Source organism: Ptychodera flava, chromosome 19, assembly GCF_041260155.1.
Source record: "Ptychodera flava strain L36383 chromosome 19, AS_Pfla_20210202, whole genome shotgun sequence".
NCBI lineage: Eukaryota > Metazoa > Hemichordata > Enteropneusta > Ptychoderidae > Ptychodera > Ptychodera flava.
The window spans coordinates 2,713,297-2,732,569 of record NC_091946.1 but is presented as its reverse complement, the minus strand read 5'-3'; the positions used below and the strand labels follow the sequence as shown (position 1 = coordinate 2,732,569).

General features: G+C 40.9%; 2 protein-coding genes across 2 annotated transcripts; one reads left to right on the top strand and one right to left on the bottom strand.

Moving 5' to 3' along the window:
* On the bottom strand, positions 1-3,077 carry LOC139118385 (uncharacterized). The gene is made up of 2 exons (XM_070681681.1): positions 2,279-3,077; positions 1-1,014 (listed from the first exon to the last, which is right to left on the bottom strand). Exons 1-2 carry the CDS (start codon positions 2,946-2,948, stop codon positions 593-595), a joined length of 1,092 nt encoding a protein of 363 aa, XP_070537782.1. The 5' UTR covers positions 2,949-3,077; the 3' UTR covers positions 1-592.
* Positions 3,078-8,413: 5,336 nt separating this feature from the next.
* Positions 8,414-9,148, top strand: LOC139118765 (uncharacterized). The gene has a single exon (XM_070682214.1). It carries the CDS (start codon positions 8,414-8,416, stop codon positions 9,146-9,148), a length of 735 nt encoding a protein of 244 aa, XP_070538315.1.
* The last annotated feature ends 10,125 nt before the right edge of the window (positions 9,149-19,273 follow it).

Below are 19,273 nucleotides of genomic sequence, written 5' to 3'. Positions count from 1 at the left end.
ATCATTGTCAAAATAAATTTTAACAGAGCAATTAATCATATTACTTGATTTTAAAAAAAAGAAAATAACCACAAGAGAAAAACAAGTTTTTCATGGAAATCTCCAAGTCTACACTTACATTATATTTTTTTCCAGAAACATGTAAACATAAACTCTTCTTTATGAAATCGCTTCGCACAATTTTCTCTTATCGAAAGGTCAAAGTTTACACCATCAGACTTATTATGATTAAGGCAGCAATCATGTATGTCATGTCTCCACTATTGCTATACTATTTTTTGGACTTTTGTTGATAATGTGACATATATATTTCCAGATATGTGTAACAGATTTACAGGAGACGACGAATGCGAAGTGTTCATAAGTATATTGTTGGCCTATATCCCCATTAAACAGATTGAATCTATGTGTGATTTTATTGAATAAAGGCAGCTACATACAATAGTTTTCAATGAATATCATTCTCGCAGGAAACTGTATAGAAAACCGTCGGTGAGGGCAGTCTTTATTACTTCACACACTGTTCTTTCAAACCTTCTTTTCAGCATTTTGCTTTTCTGTAGGTTCCACATCACAACCACCAGGTACTGGTTTATACGTTGTTCACATAGATAAGGAACCCACTGAACGTTATGTAGTTATACTTATTGCTATAGATGGCGTAATCTTGATGAGGTCCAAGCTGCAACCAAACCTGGTCCCCCAATGCAAGCTGAATCATCACCGATTGGCTCTGCATAATGTTACGTTCCGTTGGATCTGTTGTCATGCCGACAACTGCAACATTGCCGCTTTTAACAAGGGTTATGCCAACTGTTTTGTTTTCGAAGGTTCGTATGTTGAAAGTAAAGTAATAGATTCCTGGAATCTGGCAGGTGAACACGCCACTACGTCTGTCAAAGAACTTGCCTTTGTTAACAAACTGAATATCAAACGTGATATTCTGTGCGTATTCTTCACCAAGCAAGGGACTCGATCTGGCTGCGGAAAACGCACACTTTTTACTGTCCTGAACTGTAGAGGAAAATGGTAGAATATTAACAAAGGTAATAAAAAGTTTCTAATATTTCTCCACCGTTACGTGAATGTAATTGTTCCCTTCAATGGTTTAAATTAAAATATGATACTTTGATACATATTGATTAATGGTGGATTCTTGACAATTATGATTGATAATACCTTAGACAGTAGAAGCGATACTATTTATGATAGCACTATCTTTACAATGTTCGAATTGGACTATTGATGTGAAACTTCACTCGTTTCATGATTTTTTCCATTAGAAATATTTGCTGATTGGTTTGTGTATGGTAGTGTGACATTAATCACTTGTGAGTTGTAAGTCATTGTAAACTCCTTTTACGCAAGTTAATAAAGAATTACCCACTCCTGTCGCAAACGCGATGATCTTCTACCGATCCCCTGGTTTGCAATGACCTGTGTCCCTTACCATGGGATGTCTGGATTATACCTCCATGCCCTGACCACGGTGGAGGCACCATGCCCTGACCAACTTTCTGAACTCAACTAAGAATCATTACTCATTGCGTAACTCTGCGGTGCAAGTTTTGTTTCTATTGTAGTCCGTGTAATTTACTGTCATTTTCAAACTTGAACTCGTTATGCAGACAGTTCGACCCAAAGCCTTGACTGGTCCAAGTGGTGAAATCATATTGAAGAGGACAACCTGTCGCTGAAGTAAAACTACCCATTGAACACGTGAATAGACATCAGTAGCCGAAAACTAAATAGTGAATACCTTTGAAGTCCACTTTTATTCGACTCTGTTGTTGATGACACTCAACATATCAATTACAGTACTGTCCAGGTATATCGCAGTCGAGGGAATTTGGTCAAGCATCAATGCTCAGGTGTGTGTAAAGTCACAGGTGTGCGTAAATATAACAAGAAGCATCATGAGCAGTACTGCGTTGGCGACACGCGTGCACTAACAAACGCTGGATGAGAGTGAATAATCAGCCCATGCGAGCCGCCGACGCACTACAAGCGCCTGCTGCTTAACTAAACCACAAACATGCATTAAACCATGGGTGTGCCAGTCTTCTGGTCAACCCATGCATAAATAAACCAAGCCTTTTTTGCTTCGTTGAATAAGAATAAGAGAAATGACAATACTTCGTGTCAGTTACATAACTTGTAATAACACGCAGTCACTTCAATCATGGAGGTAGGGAAAGATGCCAATCAATAGATATAATTATGCATAACGTAAAAGCTATTATACGCACAATTATTATGGCAAAAGTTGATCACGTACCTTGTATACGAGTTTTTAAATCTTCGTACAGTTTGCTGAGAAGCTTAACTTGGGCACCGAAAACGTCTCCATAGTCCGATAGCTGGGTCAATTCATGTACTTCTTGCTGTTCTCCTGTTAATTTCAGGCTATTGTCATGGTAACGAGCATCTGCCTGTTGTTTATTAATCATATTTGAATATGCTGCCTTGTTCTTTTCATTAACCCCTGTGTTTCCAGCGGCATAAACCTGCATTCTAATGACATTTTCAATGTCCTTTGAGATGACACGACCCGGTACAGTTTTGACCTCCAATTTCTCTTCCGGTTTAGCGATCGTGTCCAAAGTTGACATTGCCTCTTTGGCATGTTCGATTGAAGTTTGGTCGGCTGCAGTTGATTCACTCTCACGGTTGTCTGCCACGGATGTATTTTTGTCGATCAATGCTTGTGACAATAATCGCTTCACTTCCTGGTTTTCTCTTTTCAACTCTGCAAACTGAACCTCTAGTTGTTGAAGGCGATCCAACAGGCCAATCACAGTGACTGGGTTTTCAGTGGATTGGGGTGGTTCATGGTCATTGTTACCTGGTGGTGCATGATCTCCAAGCTGAGATGTTGTTGTCAGTTTTGTAGGGACTGAAAGAACCAAGACGGTCATCGCTAACACAAACGCCGTTGATCCTGCCATAGTAAAACATCAATACACTCCATGCAAAGGGATCTTCCATGCAATAAAATACTAGATACCTCTCTGACCCTTAGGGTCGGAAATCCACCACCTGCGCCAAATGTGTGCGCCGGCGCATTTCAATCTGTTCCGACACTCAGGTCACGCGTTCACAAGCACATCTGAATTGGGGCTGTTATTAGGGCGGGGTTGAAAAATATTGAGGGTGTATTGGGAATTGTAAATTTTGTGATATTGAAAGGGAGGACTAAAAGTAATGCCTCTAATTGAAAGTGTCATAATGGACAATTATTCACCAAAAAGTCACACAAAAATTCAAAGACGTTCGCTATTGTGTATTTATGCACTCTGATGAGGTTATCTTGAATCGCAAGAAACTCCTCCAGCTACATTGTACGTTAAGAGCAGTGCAAACATAGTTATCTAGATTACAAGTAGTAGTCATGGTTTCGGCTGCATTTACAAATACCGGAGAGGGTGGCTGGAAGAATCCAAGCGGATTTGAAAACTCTGGGGAGGGGGGGGGGGTTAGAGTTGAAGGGACTCGGAGGTTTCGTTTGCTCTGGGTACACCGGGGGGATCTGAAAATATTTTGGTTTTCAAATTTTTAACATTTCCAGATTTAATAGTTTGGTAGGTGAATAACATTTTTATGTCATCAAACGGTTCTACTGTTAGTATTAATTAATTAAACAAAATCTTGAACCATTTGATCACATTTCATGACTTTTGTTTCGAAAAAATAAAAAAGTAAGAATGTCATTGACTTTTCACAGGAATACAACAAGTCGACCTTGTAACGGGGCAACTATTGGTAATTTTTTCAGGATTTCTATGCCATGTATCAAATACAGTTTCTTGCAGTCTCCCAACAGGATGCTGAAATACACAATATTCAGTTTGTCAACAAAGCCTACATGTAACTACCACAGGGTATTCAATAGCCATTAATGTTAATAAAGAAATATGAAAAATATCATTATTAATAAAGAAATATTAAAAATATCAAATTATTATTAATGATAAAAAATATGAACATATGAAAATTGTAATCATCGTCATCATCATCATCATTCAGCATCATTGGCAATGTTGAATTCTTATCAAAGTTCGCGCGTACTTTAGGCGGGCGAACTTTGTAGACGGCAGGCATAGCAATGCAAATTGGAATAATGAGGTTGTTTAAATTATATTAACTCAGGACAGCGTTGTCTATTTGTTGCCTTCACGAGCTTACATCCATGACAATCTGAAGCAAGTTGATAACTTTGGCAAACAAAGTGCAAAAAGTGGCGTCATATTTGAAACAATCTCATTTTTCGATTTAACGCTGGCATGACTGTACATTTCAGAATATATTACCAGTTTTAAAATGAGTCTCCACATTTTAATATAGTCATACGTTTCTACTTTTCTGATCCGTTTTGACCTCAAGGCTCTTGTATGATTAGATAGAGGTATTATTGACTATGGTGAGACATTGATCTGCACTTCGAACTCAAGGTTTGAAGCAATTCTCATATTAGGAAAGACTTAAACTTTACTTTTTTGTGAGTTTTTTGTGAGCTTTCTCATCCTTCAAGGACCATGTTTTTGCAAACTAAAATACATCGTTTTTCTTTGACAGTCAGGAGGACCAAAAACAGGCCGTTTGCGGGAGTTTTACACAGGCATGGATACCCTTACCCCTGAGAGTGCTACCACCAGGAGTTGACATTAGTAAACTCAAAGTGACTCTTCAAAGTGTCACGACCAGAAATGTATATACGAATGTGCTCTTCTTTTTCATTTTAAAATTGATGTAGTTCTATTCATAGAAAGTTCGTTAACTGCCACACTATTGATACAGATTGTAAACCAGTGTAATTATTTTCACATGGAAATTTTAAATCATGACAGATGTATCAACACAGAGATTGTAAACTGTACGTTTTCACTCTTATCCTGTAATTTAAACCCTCATTTTAGGTAAAGTGCTTATAGACAACACATGTAAAAGTTGTCGAAGACATAAGAATGGATGGCAATGATGAGTAGCACCGATTGACAATATTTAAAGAAAAGCAATAAAACAAGCTTCACGGCATCACTCAACACTTTCTATAAACTATATTTCAAATTGATTACATCAGCTTCTACAATAGAGTTCACTCGTTAAAGCGGCTCGTGGTACGTATTGCTCTAAAATCTAATGCATGTATACACACCTTGTTCTTGCACCATGCATTGAACGGTTACATAAATGGAACACGAAACTTGAGAAGACAGGATGGGTGCATCCAGGATACTCACCATAAAGTGTTTGCGCTCTTGCTAGGAAGAGTATTAGATGCGTAGTCTCCTGATCTGCAATAGGTCACGGTCGACGGAGCAAGTCCATAGAGCGTCGAATCGATGTCTGATCCTAGTTTGGGATAAGGATATATCTTTCTGAGTGTGTTTTAACACTCAGACTCCTGTCCTTGACTGTAGACCTTGAAAATGAGAGCCGATACCTTCCATTCAGATATTCTACCTCTGCAAAAGCTGCTACTGGTCAAGTAACCAGCGACGAGATAAAGGAGCGTTCAGTTATTATGGCCGGGGGTGGACCGGCAAAATCCAGGGGGTCACCTCAAATTTGAAAACTGCAAAGGGTGGGGGGTGGGGGGGGGGGTCACTTAATTTTCATAAGTATCCGTCCCGTCAAAAAGCAGTGTCAGTGTTCAGAAATATTCTGGAAGATAAAAATGATTCGTTGCATGATTTCATTCTCTGAAGTTATTCAACTGTAAATCTGAACAAAAGTATAATTATCTGTCACATGAACATCTTGACTTGGCAACTCTGAGGCTTGTCTTATTGTAAATCGAGCTTACTGAGGGCAATGAACAATTCCTATTACTTACATATTAGAGATATAGCAAGTTTTGTCAGGGAAATTATTTAACAGTTACCTGTACTGAGACTACTAGTACCATGAAAAGTTAAATAATACTTTTAGGTGAAATTCCAATATCATAATTGTTGTCCACATCTGAACTTTTAAATACCCTATTTGAATCAAGTACATTTGTATCAATTATCAAACACCTATAAAAGTACAAATTAATTTAGTTTAGCATTGTAAAAATCATAGACTCCAATGTATAGTGAACCAACATTTCGGTAAAGTTCCAAATCCAATTTCTTGCACACATATCAACCTTTAACCATCCTAGGCTAATTAACTACTTTAATGTCTATAAATACACAGAGTTTGATAGTTTTGTATTGGAAAAAATTATTCATATTTTCCTCATAGACTCCCATGTATAGTGGATGAACATTTTCAGTGAAATTCCATAATCAGATTTCTTGTACACATAATATGCACCTTTAACCATCATATTCTAATCAAGTACAATTATGTTAATTATTGAATGTCTGTATATGCACAAGTATACCAAGTTTTTCATTGGAAAAAAAATATTCACAATTTTATCATTGACTCCCATGTATAGTTGATGAACAATTTTGGTGAAATTCTAAGGTCAAACTTTTTGTCCACATGCCAGTTCTAACAACCCTATTTCATTTAAGTACATTTATGTAAATTATCAAATAGTTTTGCATTGAAAAAGTATTACATATGTAACCAGTACATTTTGCTATGGTAATTATTTCGATACGACTAGCGAGACAATTGTTTATTATGACTCAGCTAGGGAGTTCAGTTTCAGAACTTTCTAGATTTTCTGGTATGGCGTCAAACTTGGACGCAAGTTTGAGTGTCATTGTGCATTTTATTTAGATGTATCAGTGTTGTGAGCGCACAGACGGACTTGCCTTTCCATGTCAGACTGTCGCCAAGTCTGACGGGTCGGCAGAAACCAGATTTCCGCGGGATAGACTGTTTTCATGGAACGAGTAGAGCTATCCTGAACAGTCGATCGAGCGCGACTCGATCACCACATGTGATGCAGAAGAAGCCGTGCGCAGTGGTACCAGATGCCGACAGAGCGGAGAGGTAGCCGTTCGTCATTGAGAGTGAAAGCGGACAGTTTTCAGTAAGTTTAGTCAGATTGCTGACATTTTATGTGACCCATAGACACTGGATGTCATTGCGGTAAACATTTAGTGAGACGATTTCAGCGTATTTCGTCGATTGATTGATGTAAACTCTACAGAAGTATCCCGGATGTAATCGCCAACCCAACAAGGAATCCGACGGTTGCACGAAGTTTGCCGAGTACTCGAAGAGATGTAACTGCAGTGTTCGTGTATATGAGACGTCGACCCGACGAGTGTTAACTTCGAGTTCGAGTGTGTGATCAATACGGACATTTGTCGCATGCTTCATACAAGACCCCAAGTCGCGTGTTGATATTCTGAGTATAGTTTCTGAGTGTTTTTATGAGTCAAGTGTACCATTTTAGTAAAGTGTTGTGCAGACAGAGGTATTTCAATGTTTATTGATGAACACTTTAACGCATATAGTTTTCGATGACATAGTCTTAACTGAATGCAGTTTTGATAATTCAGTACAGAGATTTTTTTATATCTTTTGAAGTCTGTATTCGATACTGATGTTTACGGTTTATCAGTACTAGAACAAAGCAGTTCTCTGACATTGTTGTTATTGTAAACAGTTTTTGTAAACAATTTGAAGTATTTGTTTATCAACATTGCACGTGTTGCAATTAGTAATACAGAGTATATTTCATGTTATATGAGTGTTGTGGTTTCTCATTTCACACCCTGCTCCCTGTTGTTGTATACTTACAAAGCCAACGCCAAATTCGAACCAGGTGGCCCCAGCTCGAGAAATTAATTTGGCTGAGCTTCGGACCGGCTTGTATCGATACCGTTGTCAGGAGCTGGTTACAAATTGGCGCCCAACGTGGGGCCACTGTATGTTTGGTTGTAATATTGTAGATATGTTGGCAAAGTTATAGCAACAGTGGTGTGATATATATGAGAACCACGCCCCTTTTGTGGTGACGTTCATTATTAACAACGCCAAAGTGTTTCATTGTGTAAAGCCCATGTTGTGAGATTACTATTTCCGCTTGTGAGCACAAAGTGTCACTCTTGTTGTCATTTGTTATTGCAATTACGAGTACTATTTACATGTGGCTGTATTTTTTATTAGTGAGTTTTGTTATACTGTCATACAAAACACCCTATTTGACTGTCCATATGGCTCAAAGGGGAGGGGATTTTACCACCCCTGTGGGACAAGGACGTCCAACTGATGTACAGTCTGAGCCAAGGTCAGCCTTGGGGCGCTGCCCAAGACTGGCAGAGGGAGAGGTTTGCAGTACAAGTCCTCAGATGGTAAGAACACGGCTACACCCGGCGGTGCACGCAGACGTGATGATGTTGAAACGCCAGACAGTGGTGTCCTGAGCGGGTTGGAGAGCACAAACCCAAAGCCGCAACCCATACAGACAAGTACGCCCTCAACGTTGATTGGTACTAGGAGTCAACGGTTAGACACGAGCATGTTGGCAAGTGTGTACCAACCACCTCGTATAGATACATTTTCAGGTGACCCCAATCGCAAGGGTGACGCTGAATTCGAGATATGGCGGGATCAAATACAGTCTTTGATTGACTCAAACATTTATCCGCCCGAAGCCTTAACCCCCGCTGTCCGAAGATCATTGAAAGGTCATGCTGCCGGAGTATTGACAACGATGAGACGTGATGCTACTGTGGAGCAAATCATAAAGAAACTGGAAGGCAGTTTTGGTGAAATGGAAGATGGCGCGGCTCTTTTAGAACGTTTTTACCGAGACAGTCGACAGAGAGATGACGAAACTGCCGTGGAGTTTGGTGACCGTCTAGAGCGGGCTATACATACTGTGAAAAGACATGGTGGTATACGTGAGTCCGCCATTGACGAAGCATTAATGACTGTGTTTTGGCGTAACTTGAAAGAAGACAGAGTCATTGACATTGCTAGACCGCAGAAAGAGAAATGCAAAACATTTGAAGACTTGAAGAAAATTGTTCGTATTGCTGAGCGAGAGGTTCGGGACAGAGCCAGTATTAAGAGCCAAGGTAAACACACGCCTGCTAGACAGTCTCACCAGTCAGTTGCAGCAGAGAGGACAGCTGTTGACGAAGCTGATTCTTATGGTAATATGGAAAAGTTACTGAAGGCAATGACAAAACCTATGCAGTCATTACAAGACCGAATTGACGAGTTGGAAAAGAAACAACTGCCTTGGTAGCTGCCAGGCAATTACAGTCTGATGCTGATAGGCGGATTGCAGAAATGGAAAGAGAGTTACACGAACTGCGAAACAGGTCAGATGCAGGAAACGAGATTGAACACTTACGACAAGAAAACCAGAGACTCAAAGAAAAGTTGAACGAAAAGAGACCACCACAAAAGAAACAGGGCTCCCCAGCAAACCAAACAAATGTTATGCTTGCGGAGAGGAAGGACACATGTCTAAAGATTGTACATCACCGAATAAAAAAACTGTTAAGTGTTATAACTGCAATGGAGAGGACACATAGCAAAGAGATGCCCTGAACCGAAAGCAGGAAAGAAGACTGAATCAGTGCAGGTTCAGACAATAAAACCAACTGGTCGCAGACTTCCCTGCCGCCGAAAGGCCAGACCTACACCGATTATGGCGACGAGATGTGTAAAGTCTGACAGGCTGGTTGGTGAGCCAAATGAAATGCATGCATTTGTCAATGGAATTTCATGTAGATGTTTGATCGACACAGGGTCACAGGTTACTATGGTGAGTTCATCTTTCTACGACCAGAATTTGAAGTCATTACCAATTGACCCAGTTGAAGAATTGCTAGAGATCAGAGGGGCAGGAGGGCAGGCTGTGCCGTTCCTCGGTTGCATAGAAGTGGGTATATCATTTCCTAAAGAAGTATTTGGTGATGGGCAAGAGTTTACGGTCCTGGCATTGGTCGTGCCGGACACAGAGTACTCGAAAGAAGTGCCGGTGACAGTCGGCACTAATTTGTTAGGCCTGTACAAATACCAGACCACTGGAGGAAAGAGGAAACATGGCGTAGTGCAGTGCCATAGGATCTCGACAATTGGCCGCCAAGCACTACAAAGGTTAGAGGCCAGAGACAGATTCATTGGAAAGAAAGGAAATTTGGGAGTGGTGCGTGCTCTACTTTCGAGTCCCTTAGGGTTCCTCCTAACCAAGCTGAAACTTTGTGGGGCAAGGCCGAAGTCAGGCCCTCCAGGTGACAAGTATGTTGTAACCATTGAACCTAGTGGGAGATGGACGAACATAGCGGTTGGATAAGTGGACCTATTTTAGCAGAGATGACTTCTGGGAGAAAGAAGTCAAAGGTACCTATAGTGGTACAGAACAGAACTTCAAAGACTTTAGTTTTGAAACCTGGTGATCCACTGGGAGTGGCACGTGCAGTGATTGGTATCGAGTCGGAGCCCCCAGTTGTAATGGCGAGACAACACACCTGTGATACTCAGGGGGAGAAGATCATAAAGAGTGGAGGTCTTGAATTTGATATGTCTGAGTCAGTGCTGAATGGTGAGCAGATGTGTGCCGTCCAGCAGCTGTTCGATGAAAAGTCACCTGTATTTTCAAAACATGAAGATGATTTGGGACATTGCACTGTTGTAAAGCACAGGATCCCTGTCACTGATAACAACCAGTAAGAGAACGTCATCGCCGTATACCTCCAGCGATGTACGATGAAGTGAAACAAGTTCTGAAGGGCATGCTTGATAGTGGCGCCATAAGAAAGTCGCACAGCCCGTGGGCAGCACCTGTGGTCCTCGTTCAGAAGAAAGATGGCACTACGAGGTTGTGCGTGGACTATCGTCGTTTGAATGCTCGCACCATACGGGATGCGTATCCCATCCCTCGCATAGAAGAAACTCTAGACTTACTTAAGGGGCAAAGTGGTTCTCGTCTATAGACTTAAAGAGCGGCTATTGGCAGATAGCTATGTCAGAAGAGGATATACCAAAGACGGCATTCACGACTCCGCTTGGCTTCTTCGAGTGTTGTCGTATGCCATTCGGTTTGAAGAATGCAGGAGCTACCTTTCAGCGCACAATGGAGCAGTGCATGGATGGGTTGAACATGAAGATATGTTTGGTGTATCTTGACGACATCATTGTGTTCTCGTCAACATTTGAAGAACACCTTGACAGACTGAAAGTAGTGATGGACCGCCTCGAAGGCTACAACTTGAAGATAAAACACACAAAGTGCCAGTTCTTCCGTGATAGAGTTAGATACCTAGGGCATGTGGTGTCCGAGGATGGCGTAGAAACCGACCCAGAGAAGGTGAAAGCGCTAGAAACATGGCCAGTACCTAAGAATGTGCATGAGCTGAAATCATTTCTTGGGTTTACCAGTTATTACCGAAGATTTGTAGAGGGGTTTGCAAACATAGCGAGGCCGCTGACCAAACTCACAGCAGGACTCCCTGCACGAAGAAAGAGGGGAAAGAAACCCACGGATAGTAAGCAAACACAACCCACATTTGTCTGGACTGAAGAGTGTCAGCAGGCATTCGACATGTTGATTCGGAAACTAACCAACCCACCTGTTCTGGCATACACCGATTACAGTAAGCCCTTTGAGCTACATACGGATGCCAGTACTTCAGGCCTCGGTGCAGCATTGTATCAGGAACACATTGTTGGCGGCAAGGTCGTGAAGAGACCAGTGGCCTACGCCAGTAGGAGTTTATCGCAAAGTGAGAAAAACTACCCCGCCCACAAGCTGGAATTCCTTGCGTTAAAGTGGGCGATGACGGAGAAATTCCATGAATATTTGTACGGAAATCATGTAGAAGTTCTGACGGACAACAATCCCTTGACGTACATCACGACATCGGCAAAGTTGGATGCTACTGGGTACCGATGGCTTGCGGCGTTGTCAAACTATGACTTCAACCTAACATATCGGCCAGGCAGAAATAATGGGGACGCCGATGCCTTGTCAAGGAAACCCCAGACATGCAGACCAGCAGAGTTAGTCAGATTGTCTTCTGATCAATTCAAGACAGTGTGTCAGGGTCAGTTAGTGACACATTCACCATTAGTAGAAGCTGTTGCCCTCACCGCCACAGCAGTACCTGCTGCCGTTGACGAGCCTATACCATGGCCGGGAGACAGTACACTGCCAGCCTGAGAATGACAGACTGGAGGAGACTTCAACAAGAAGACCCAGTGATTGGCAGATTGTACGCGTGGAAAGCAAAGAGTGAACTTCCCACTGTGTCGGAGAGAAAGAAGGAACAGCCAGATGTTCAAATAGGTCTGAGAGAATGGAATCGACTGTGCTTTAGAAATGAAGTATTGCACAGGAGTCGTGTTGGGGCAGATGGACAGAATCACTACCAGCTTGTACTACCCAAGGCATACAGAGACATGGCCCTTGAAGGAGTACACGACAAGACCGGACATATGGGTCAAGAGCGTACCTTAGACTTGTTGCGTGCACGGTTTTATTGGCCACGCATGAGCCGAGATGTTAGTACCAAAGTAGAGACTTGCGATAGATGCACACGCAGAAAGAATCCGCCAGGAGCGAAGTTGCGTGCGCCCCTAGTTAACATAAAGACCAGCCAACCCATGGAGCTCGTCTGCATGGACTTTGTGTCCTTAGAAGAGTCAAAAGGTGGCATCAAAGATGTATTGGTGATCACCGACCACTTTACGCGATATGCGGTGGCCATCCCCACAAGAAACCAGTCTGCCAAGACGACGGCAAGACATCTCCTTGATAACTTCCTGGTACATTATGGGTTCCCCAGTAGGTTACACTCAGATCAGGGTCGTAACTTCGAATCCAAGATCATCAGAGGATTATGTGAGATTGCTGGTATAGAGAAATCGAGGACTACGCCGTACCACCCACAAGGCAATGGTCAGTGCGAGCGTTTTAACAGAAGTTTGCTGGAGATGTTGGGAACTCTTGATAATGAAAGGAAGAAGGACTGGAAATCCTATGTGGCGCCGTTAGTGCATGCCTACAATTGCACTAGAAATGACAGTACGGGTTATTCGCCCTACTATCTCATGTTTGGGCGACATCCAAAACTACCGATAGATGTGTATCTTGGTCTACAACCAGATGAACCTTGTTCAGACACGCATGAGGAGTTTTCCGATGCTCTTCGAAAGCGATTACAGTATGCATATGATATCGCATCGAGACATGCAGGAAAGAGAGCGACTGATAACAAACGGCGCTACGATCAGAAAGTAAGAGGTGCAGTATTGGAAATTGGTGACAGCGTATTAGTGAAAAATGTCAACCTCAGAGGAAAGACAAAGATCGCAGATAGATGGGAAGAAGAACCCTATCAAGTTGTACGGAAGCTGGATTCAGATTTGCCAGTGTACGTCGTAAAGCCAATGTCTGGTAAGGGAGACGGAGAATACTGCATCGCAATTTGCTACTGCCATATCATTCAAAACTGGAGACACCAAAACTGACGAGTCCCACGAAAGCTGATTGTAGAAACAAACCTCGATCTATAGTTCCATGCAAGAGTAATAGTCGAGAGAAGACTGAAACTGGAAGTGATGTCAGTTGTGACGACGAAGATGATGAGTACATGATAGGTCTCAACCCCTGTGCACCAGCTTTTATTCCCCATCAGATGGAGAAACAGGCACCTGTACAGAGATTGGGAAGCAGAAATGTACCGTTGGAGGATAGTAGAACCAACAGTAGTGATGTTGTACACAAAACTAGTGTGCCTACCCTATTGGAGCCATGGGCAGTGAGCCCATTATCAGTACCTAGTACATGGGGTGTACAAGGGCCATCATCATTCGATGTGGATGCTCATAACTATAGCCAGAACGAGTCCAGATTGTCTGAAAGTACTCAGATGGGACCAGAAGTGACGGATGATTCACTTAATGTTGCTATGGTAGAACCTGATGAAATGAGCGCAATGCAGCCAACGGACGATGAATCAATTGTTGATGCTATGATAGATGGCAATGTATCCCCAATCATAAGGAGATCAAGAGACTACGCAAGAAACCCCAGTACTATGGATTCACTTAATAGTGTTGAGTAGTCTTATTGAACGTTTGTGCAAATAGTGTGCATGTTTTATTTTTGAGTAAGTAAGTGATCGTATGTGTTATGCTGATGACATACATGTCATTAAAAAGAGGAAATCACTGTCGTATATTTATGATGTTATCCAGACTACATTGTTTGTATAAAAAGTCTTGGTATTTCTAAAGAGCCCTTTCTGCCTATATGCACATACACAGCATATAGCATTTCTCAATTTTGTCTTATGTAATTGGGACAGGCACTCAGATGCCATTTAATTCTATGTGAGAAGTATTTCACTTCACTTACAAGAGTTGAGTGTAATTTTTGTGATATTCTGTTGAGATGAGTATCATGCATTCCGCAAGTGTGCAAAAGTGCGGGACGCACTTTCCCGGAGCAGGGGAGAGTGTAACCAGTACATTTTGCTATGGTAATTATTTCGATACGACTAGCGAGACAATTGTTTATTATGACTCAGCTAGGGAGTTCAGTTTCAGAACTTTCTAGATTTTCTGGTATGTGGCGTCAAGCTTGGACGCAAGTTTGAGTGTCATTGTGCATTTTATTTAGATGTATCAGTGTTGTGAGCGCACAGACGGACTTGCCTTTCCATGTCAGACTGTCGCCAAGTCTGACGGGTCGGCAGAAACCAGATTTCCGCGGGATAGACTGTTTTCATGGAACGAGTAGAGCTATCCTGAACAGTCGATCGAGCGCGACTCGATCACCACATGTGATGCAGAAGAAGCCTGTGCGCAGTGGTACCAGATGCCGACAGAGCGGAGAGGTAGCCGTTCGTCATTGAGAGTGAAAGCGGACAGTTTTCAGTAAGTTTAGTCAGATTGCTGACATTTTATGTGACCCATAGACACTGGATGTCATTGCGGTAAACATTTAGTGAGACGATTTCAGCGTATTTCGTCGATTGATTGATGTAAACTCTACAGAAGTATCCCGGATGTAATCGCCAACCCAACAAGGAATCCGACGGTTGCACGAAGTTTGCCGAGTACTCGAAGAGATGTAACTGCAGTGTTCGTGTATATGAGACGTCGACCCGACGAGTGTTAACTTCGAGTTCGAGTGTGTGATCAATACGGACATTTGTCGCATGCTTCATACAAGACCCCAAGTCGCGTGTTGATATTCTGAGTATAGTTTCTGAGTGTTTTTATGAGTCAAGTGTACCATTTTAGTAAACTGTTGTGCAGACAGAGGTATTTCAATGTTTATTGACGAACACTTTAACGCATATAGTTTTCGATGACATAGTCTTAACTGAATGCAGTTTTGATAATTCAGTACAGAGATTTTTTTTATATCTTTTGAAGTCTGTATTCGATACTGATGTTTACGGTTTATCAGTATTAGAACAAAGCAGTTCTCTGACATTGTTGTTATTGTAAACAGTTTTTGTAAACAATTTGAAGTATTTGTTTATCAACATTGCACGTGTTGCAATTAGTAATACAGAGTATATTTCATGGTATATGAGTGTTGTGGTTTCTCATTTCACACCCTGCTCCCTGTTGTTGTATACTTACAAAGCCAACGCCAAATTCGAACCAGGTGGCCCCAGCTCGAGAAATTAATTTGGCTGAGCTTCGGACCGGCTGTATCGATACCGTTGTCAGGAGCTGGTTACACATAGTTTTCTCATACATTACCATGTATAGTGAATCAACATTATCAACAGCTGATATTTAATTAAATCCAAATATAAAAATTTTGTACACACACGCTTGCGCAAAAATATTACGATCCACCAGTAATTTCTGTCCAACCCCTTTGAGGGGTAATTTCAAAATTATAGCAAGTCAGAAAGGAAAATTTGAGAATTAACACCTTGTGGGTTTGTAAGGAAGGTCATTTGAAAAAATTTAAGCTCTTTTTAATGGATTCTATCGCTCCATTACCCCCCCCCCCCCAGGTGTTTGCGTGTGCAGCTTTACTCAAGCAATGGGGGCGGGGTCATGAAATTTTTGTCATCTTGAAAGGGGGGTATCAATGTTTTGGTACTATGGGTAGGGGGGTTCACTTATTTTGACTGATGCGCAGGAAGAATTTGCCGGCCCACCTCGGCCATAATAACTGAACGCTCCCTAAGAATAGTGAGGTTGACAGATAATGGTACAGCATGTTTTTGTATATTTTGACCTCATTTACAGTCGCTACATGATGTAAATATTTCTCAAGCATATGGCGTTATACAAGGTTCCTTCATGTTGATTTGTGTCCATGACAGACAACAGATGCTACTATCATTTTACGCTGCTTACATTCATTTATCAAGTCAACACAAGGTGCAATATGTACCAAATATTCAAATGAATCGGTGTCAGTTGAACCTTTGCATGACTTTGCATGACCATTGTATAGGTAAGTTACCGAAGATCAGAAACACTAAACATTCACAAACTAAACCAAATATCAAGATGTTATGAATCGGCCGTTTTCGCAGTCAAAATCTTTTGATATTTGTATCTATCGTTACTTTGGCATTAAGTACAAGTTTAATTAAATAGTGATAAGTGTATCTTTTGGTATTACGAAGCAGAGGATTTGATATTTTTTATGGATAAGATTTTCTACGTTATGAAATACGAAGAATTTAAAAAAGAAGATGAAATGAAATGATAATTTGCTTTAAAAAAGAATCACAAAATCATTAAGCAAACTCACCGGCGTATGTTGCTGACATGGATCATCGATGGACAAAAGAGTCTTGATAACCGTATGATTTTATTCCACTTTCCAAATTTGGGGGGCAAAGTTCTACAAGTGAATCCACATAATTTAGATATATCGGTATAGTACTAAATTGCTTTTCAAAGACTTAATTAATCAATGCCCATAATCAACTAGTATTGCTCAGGTGACATTGTATCAGTGGTATATTTTGTACCAAAATATACCAATTATTATTAACTGCTTCGTTCCTAGAGCGAAATCACAGCGATGTATCGTGTAATCGATGTATTCTGTGGATCAATTATGTGATCTTTCCTTATAATTCATTGTAAGCACATCACATGTAGTTCTGCATTCAGTGGTTCGCCCATATATACATGCCGCTGTGCGACAATATACAGAATATGCACAGTACATCAATTATATCGCCTGTGTTGTATCTGGTAGAGAATTAGCAACGTGTTTGGAGGTTGCAGGTTCAGTGCTGGTTGAACGAAGTATGCAGTATGGAGCTTGCACCGCCCTCACGTACATAACATGACAGTCGCAAAATCTCATTGTTCTTGTTTAAGTATTCGATAGCAATGACAAGAATAACAACGAACACAGAAATAGAAACGACGTAAAGAAGTTAGAAACACAATAACAATAAATCATTATTGTCTTTTTGTGTGACAGTGTGGTGTATAGTGAAAATGTATTATTGAAACAAACAAACAAACAAACAAACATATTTCCAAGACCGTATTTGGCGGGTCGCAAATTGCTTAGTAGATGATCAGAGCACTCTGTACAATGTCCTTCATTGACATTGGTAGTAACAAATCAATCAGACAATATCGACTACTGCTGATTCTCATTTCTTTACTAACGCCGACAGAAATTTAACCGCATTGTGATTTATACTCCCTCTCTACATCAACCATTGGAACATCCAGGAAAAGCTGCAGAATTTGAACAATTTCAAAACTTTTTATTAAGATGGACGGTAAATTGGATTTCCGAGGCTGGACTCCTTCAAAACTATCGTACCGAAAGTTCTATCAAATTGATATAAAACGGAGCGGGCCTTTTGGGAATATTTGATGACCAGAGTTTGCCGTTCAATTCACTTGACCCATGACACGGTGCGTGGATTTTGTGGAGGGACCGTGATTCATTGTTCAGTTCACTTATTGGTCAGCGATACATTTGATCAAATAATGACCTCTAACCTTACTTTCGTCCACAGTAGCCATGTCATCAGAAAAAAGTATCCAACAAAAAGGTCTGCTAAATTGATTCCAGCAGCTGGATAAGCTTTGCTTTATCTGCCAAATGCAGCCTTGCAAACTTGAATAAAAACCTCTCGCTTGACCCGAACCGATTAATAAAGCATATGAATAGGGTGTACAATGAGAGGCGTGCTACATTCAAGGACGTATCATCTATGATGACGACACCAGCTGCTTCGTCACACAGTCATGGTAATCATAGGATAGATCAAGTTGACAGTTCACGGCTCACCCGTTCGTGGTTCAACCGAAGTCGATTTTACAGCAAAAATAAAAAATAAAATACTTTTCTGGCATTTGTTCCATCATAACGTATCAAGCGATTAACTTTAGTGACGCAATTTTTCTTTCTGATTACCACCATTGCAATGTTTTGCAGACATTGACAGTTGCAAGACTGCTCTCCCTTACTACCAACAACTGTATCTGTTTCTGGCTGTGAAGAAATCCTTAACGGTTGAAAGTTAACATTAAATTTAACCAAACACAATAGCGGATCGTATTATGTCACATCTCTGATGTCAATGAAACCTGCGAAAAAAATGTCGCCTGTCACGAACTCTAGTTAAAGGTAGTTGTCCCATGTCTGTTGGCTTATCAACATCATAGCTGTAAATTGAAGGAATAAACTTCAGCAGACTGTTGCGATGATGATGAAGTGATCGTTAAATTGAAGTGATAAACTTCAACAGACTGTGGCGTAAATGATGCGGCGATGAAATCGTACTCGGCGGGCCAATAAGAAATAGTGTGTATACGTACAACCGAGAAATGCCAAGTGACTGATGTTCTGGTCTATAATTTGTCGAAAGAAATAAGTATTTGGTTCTGTGTCTTAACAATATATGTTGAAATGTAAGACATGCTAGTATCATCCATTTTCACTTTTCAGAGATTCGGACGCATGTTGATCAGGCAAATAAACACTTTTCCAATAATGCCCATTGGATGGTCTACTTTTGTGTGCACGGCTCCAGTAATCTCGAAACGGTTTACTCATCGAGAATGAGCAATTTGCAGACAAACTAGACCTGTATAATTGTTGTCGGATATCTAAAAGTTGAATTAGATATGCCAGTACGATATGAGTGTAGTCGATCATGTATTATACATTAACAAAATAATCGTTGATTTGTGAGCAACAGGTGGGTCATCATATACTCATGAAGGATTACAGCGGCGTATGAAAGCCTTCAGAGAAATCAGACACGATGTCAATGTGTAACATTGACATTGCCAGCGAGAGATTGTTTTATTTATGTAGCCACGATTTTCTTTTATCACCAACCTCTACTTATCAGTTATACTTGCTTCTAAGATCAGCAACCACTTTATAATTTCTTGA

Excerpts from the sequence above, each read along its gene's own strand:
- LOC139118385 (XM_070681681.1), bottom strand. The coding sequence starts at position 2,948 with ATGGCAGGATCAACGGCGTTTGTGTTAGCGATGACCGTCTTGGTTCTT. Across the intron at positions 1,015-2,278 it reads TTTAAAAACTCGTATACAAG|TTCAGGACAGTAAAAAGTGT; the intron begins GTACGTGATCAA and ends TTTCCTCTACAG.
- LOC139118765 (XM_070682214.1), top strand. The coding sequence starts at position 8,414 with ATGTTGGCAAGTGTGTACCAACCACCTCGTATAGATACATTTTCAGGT.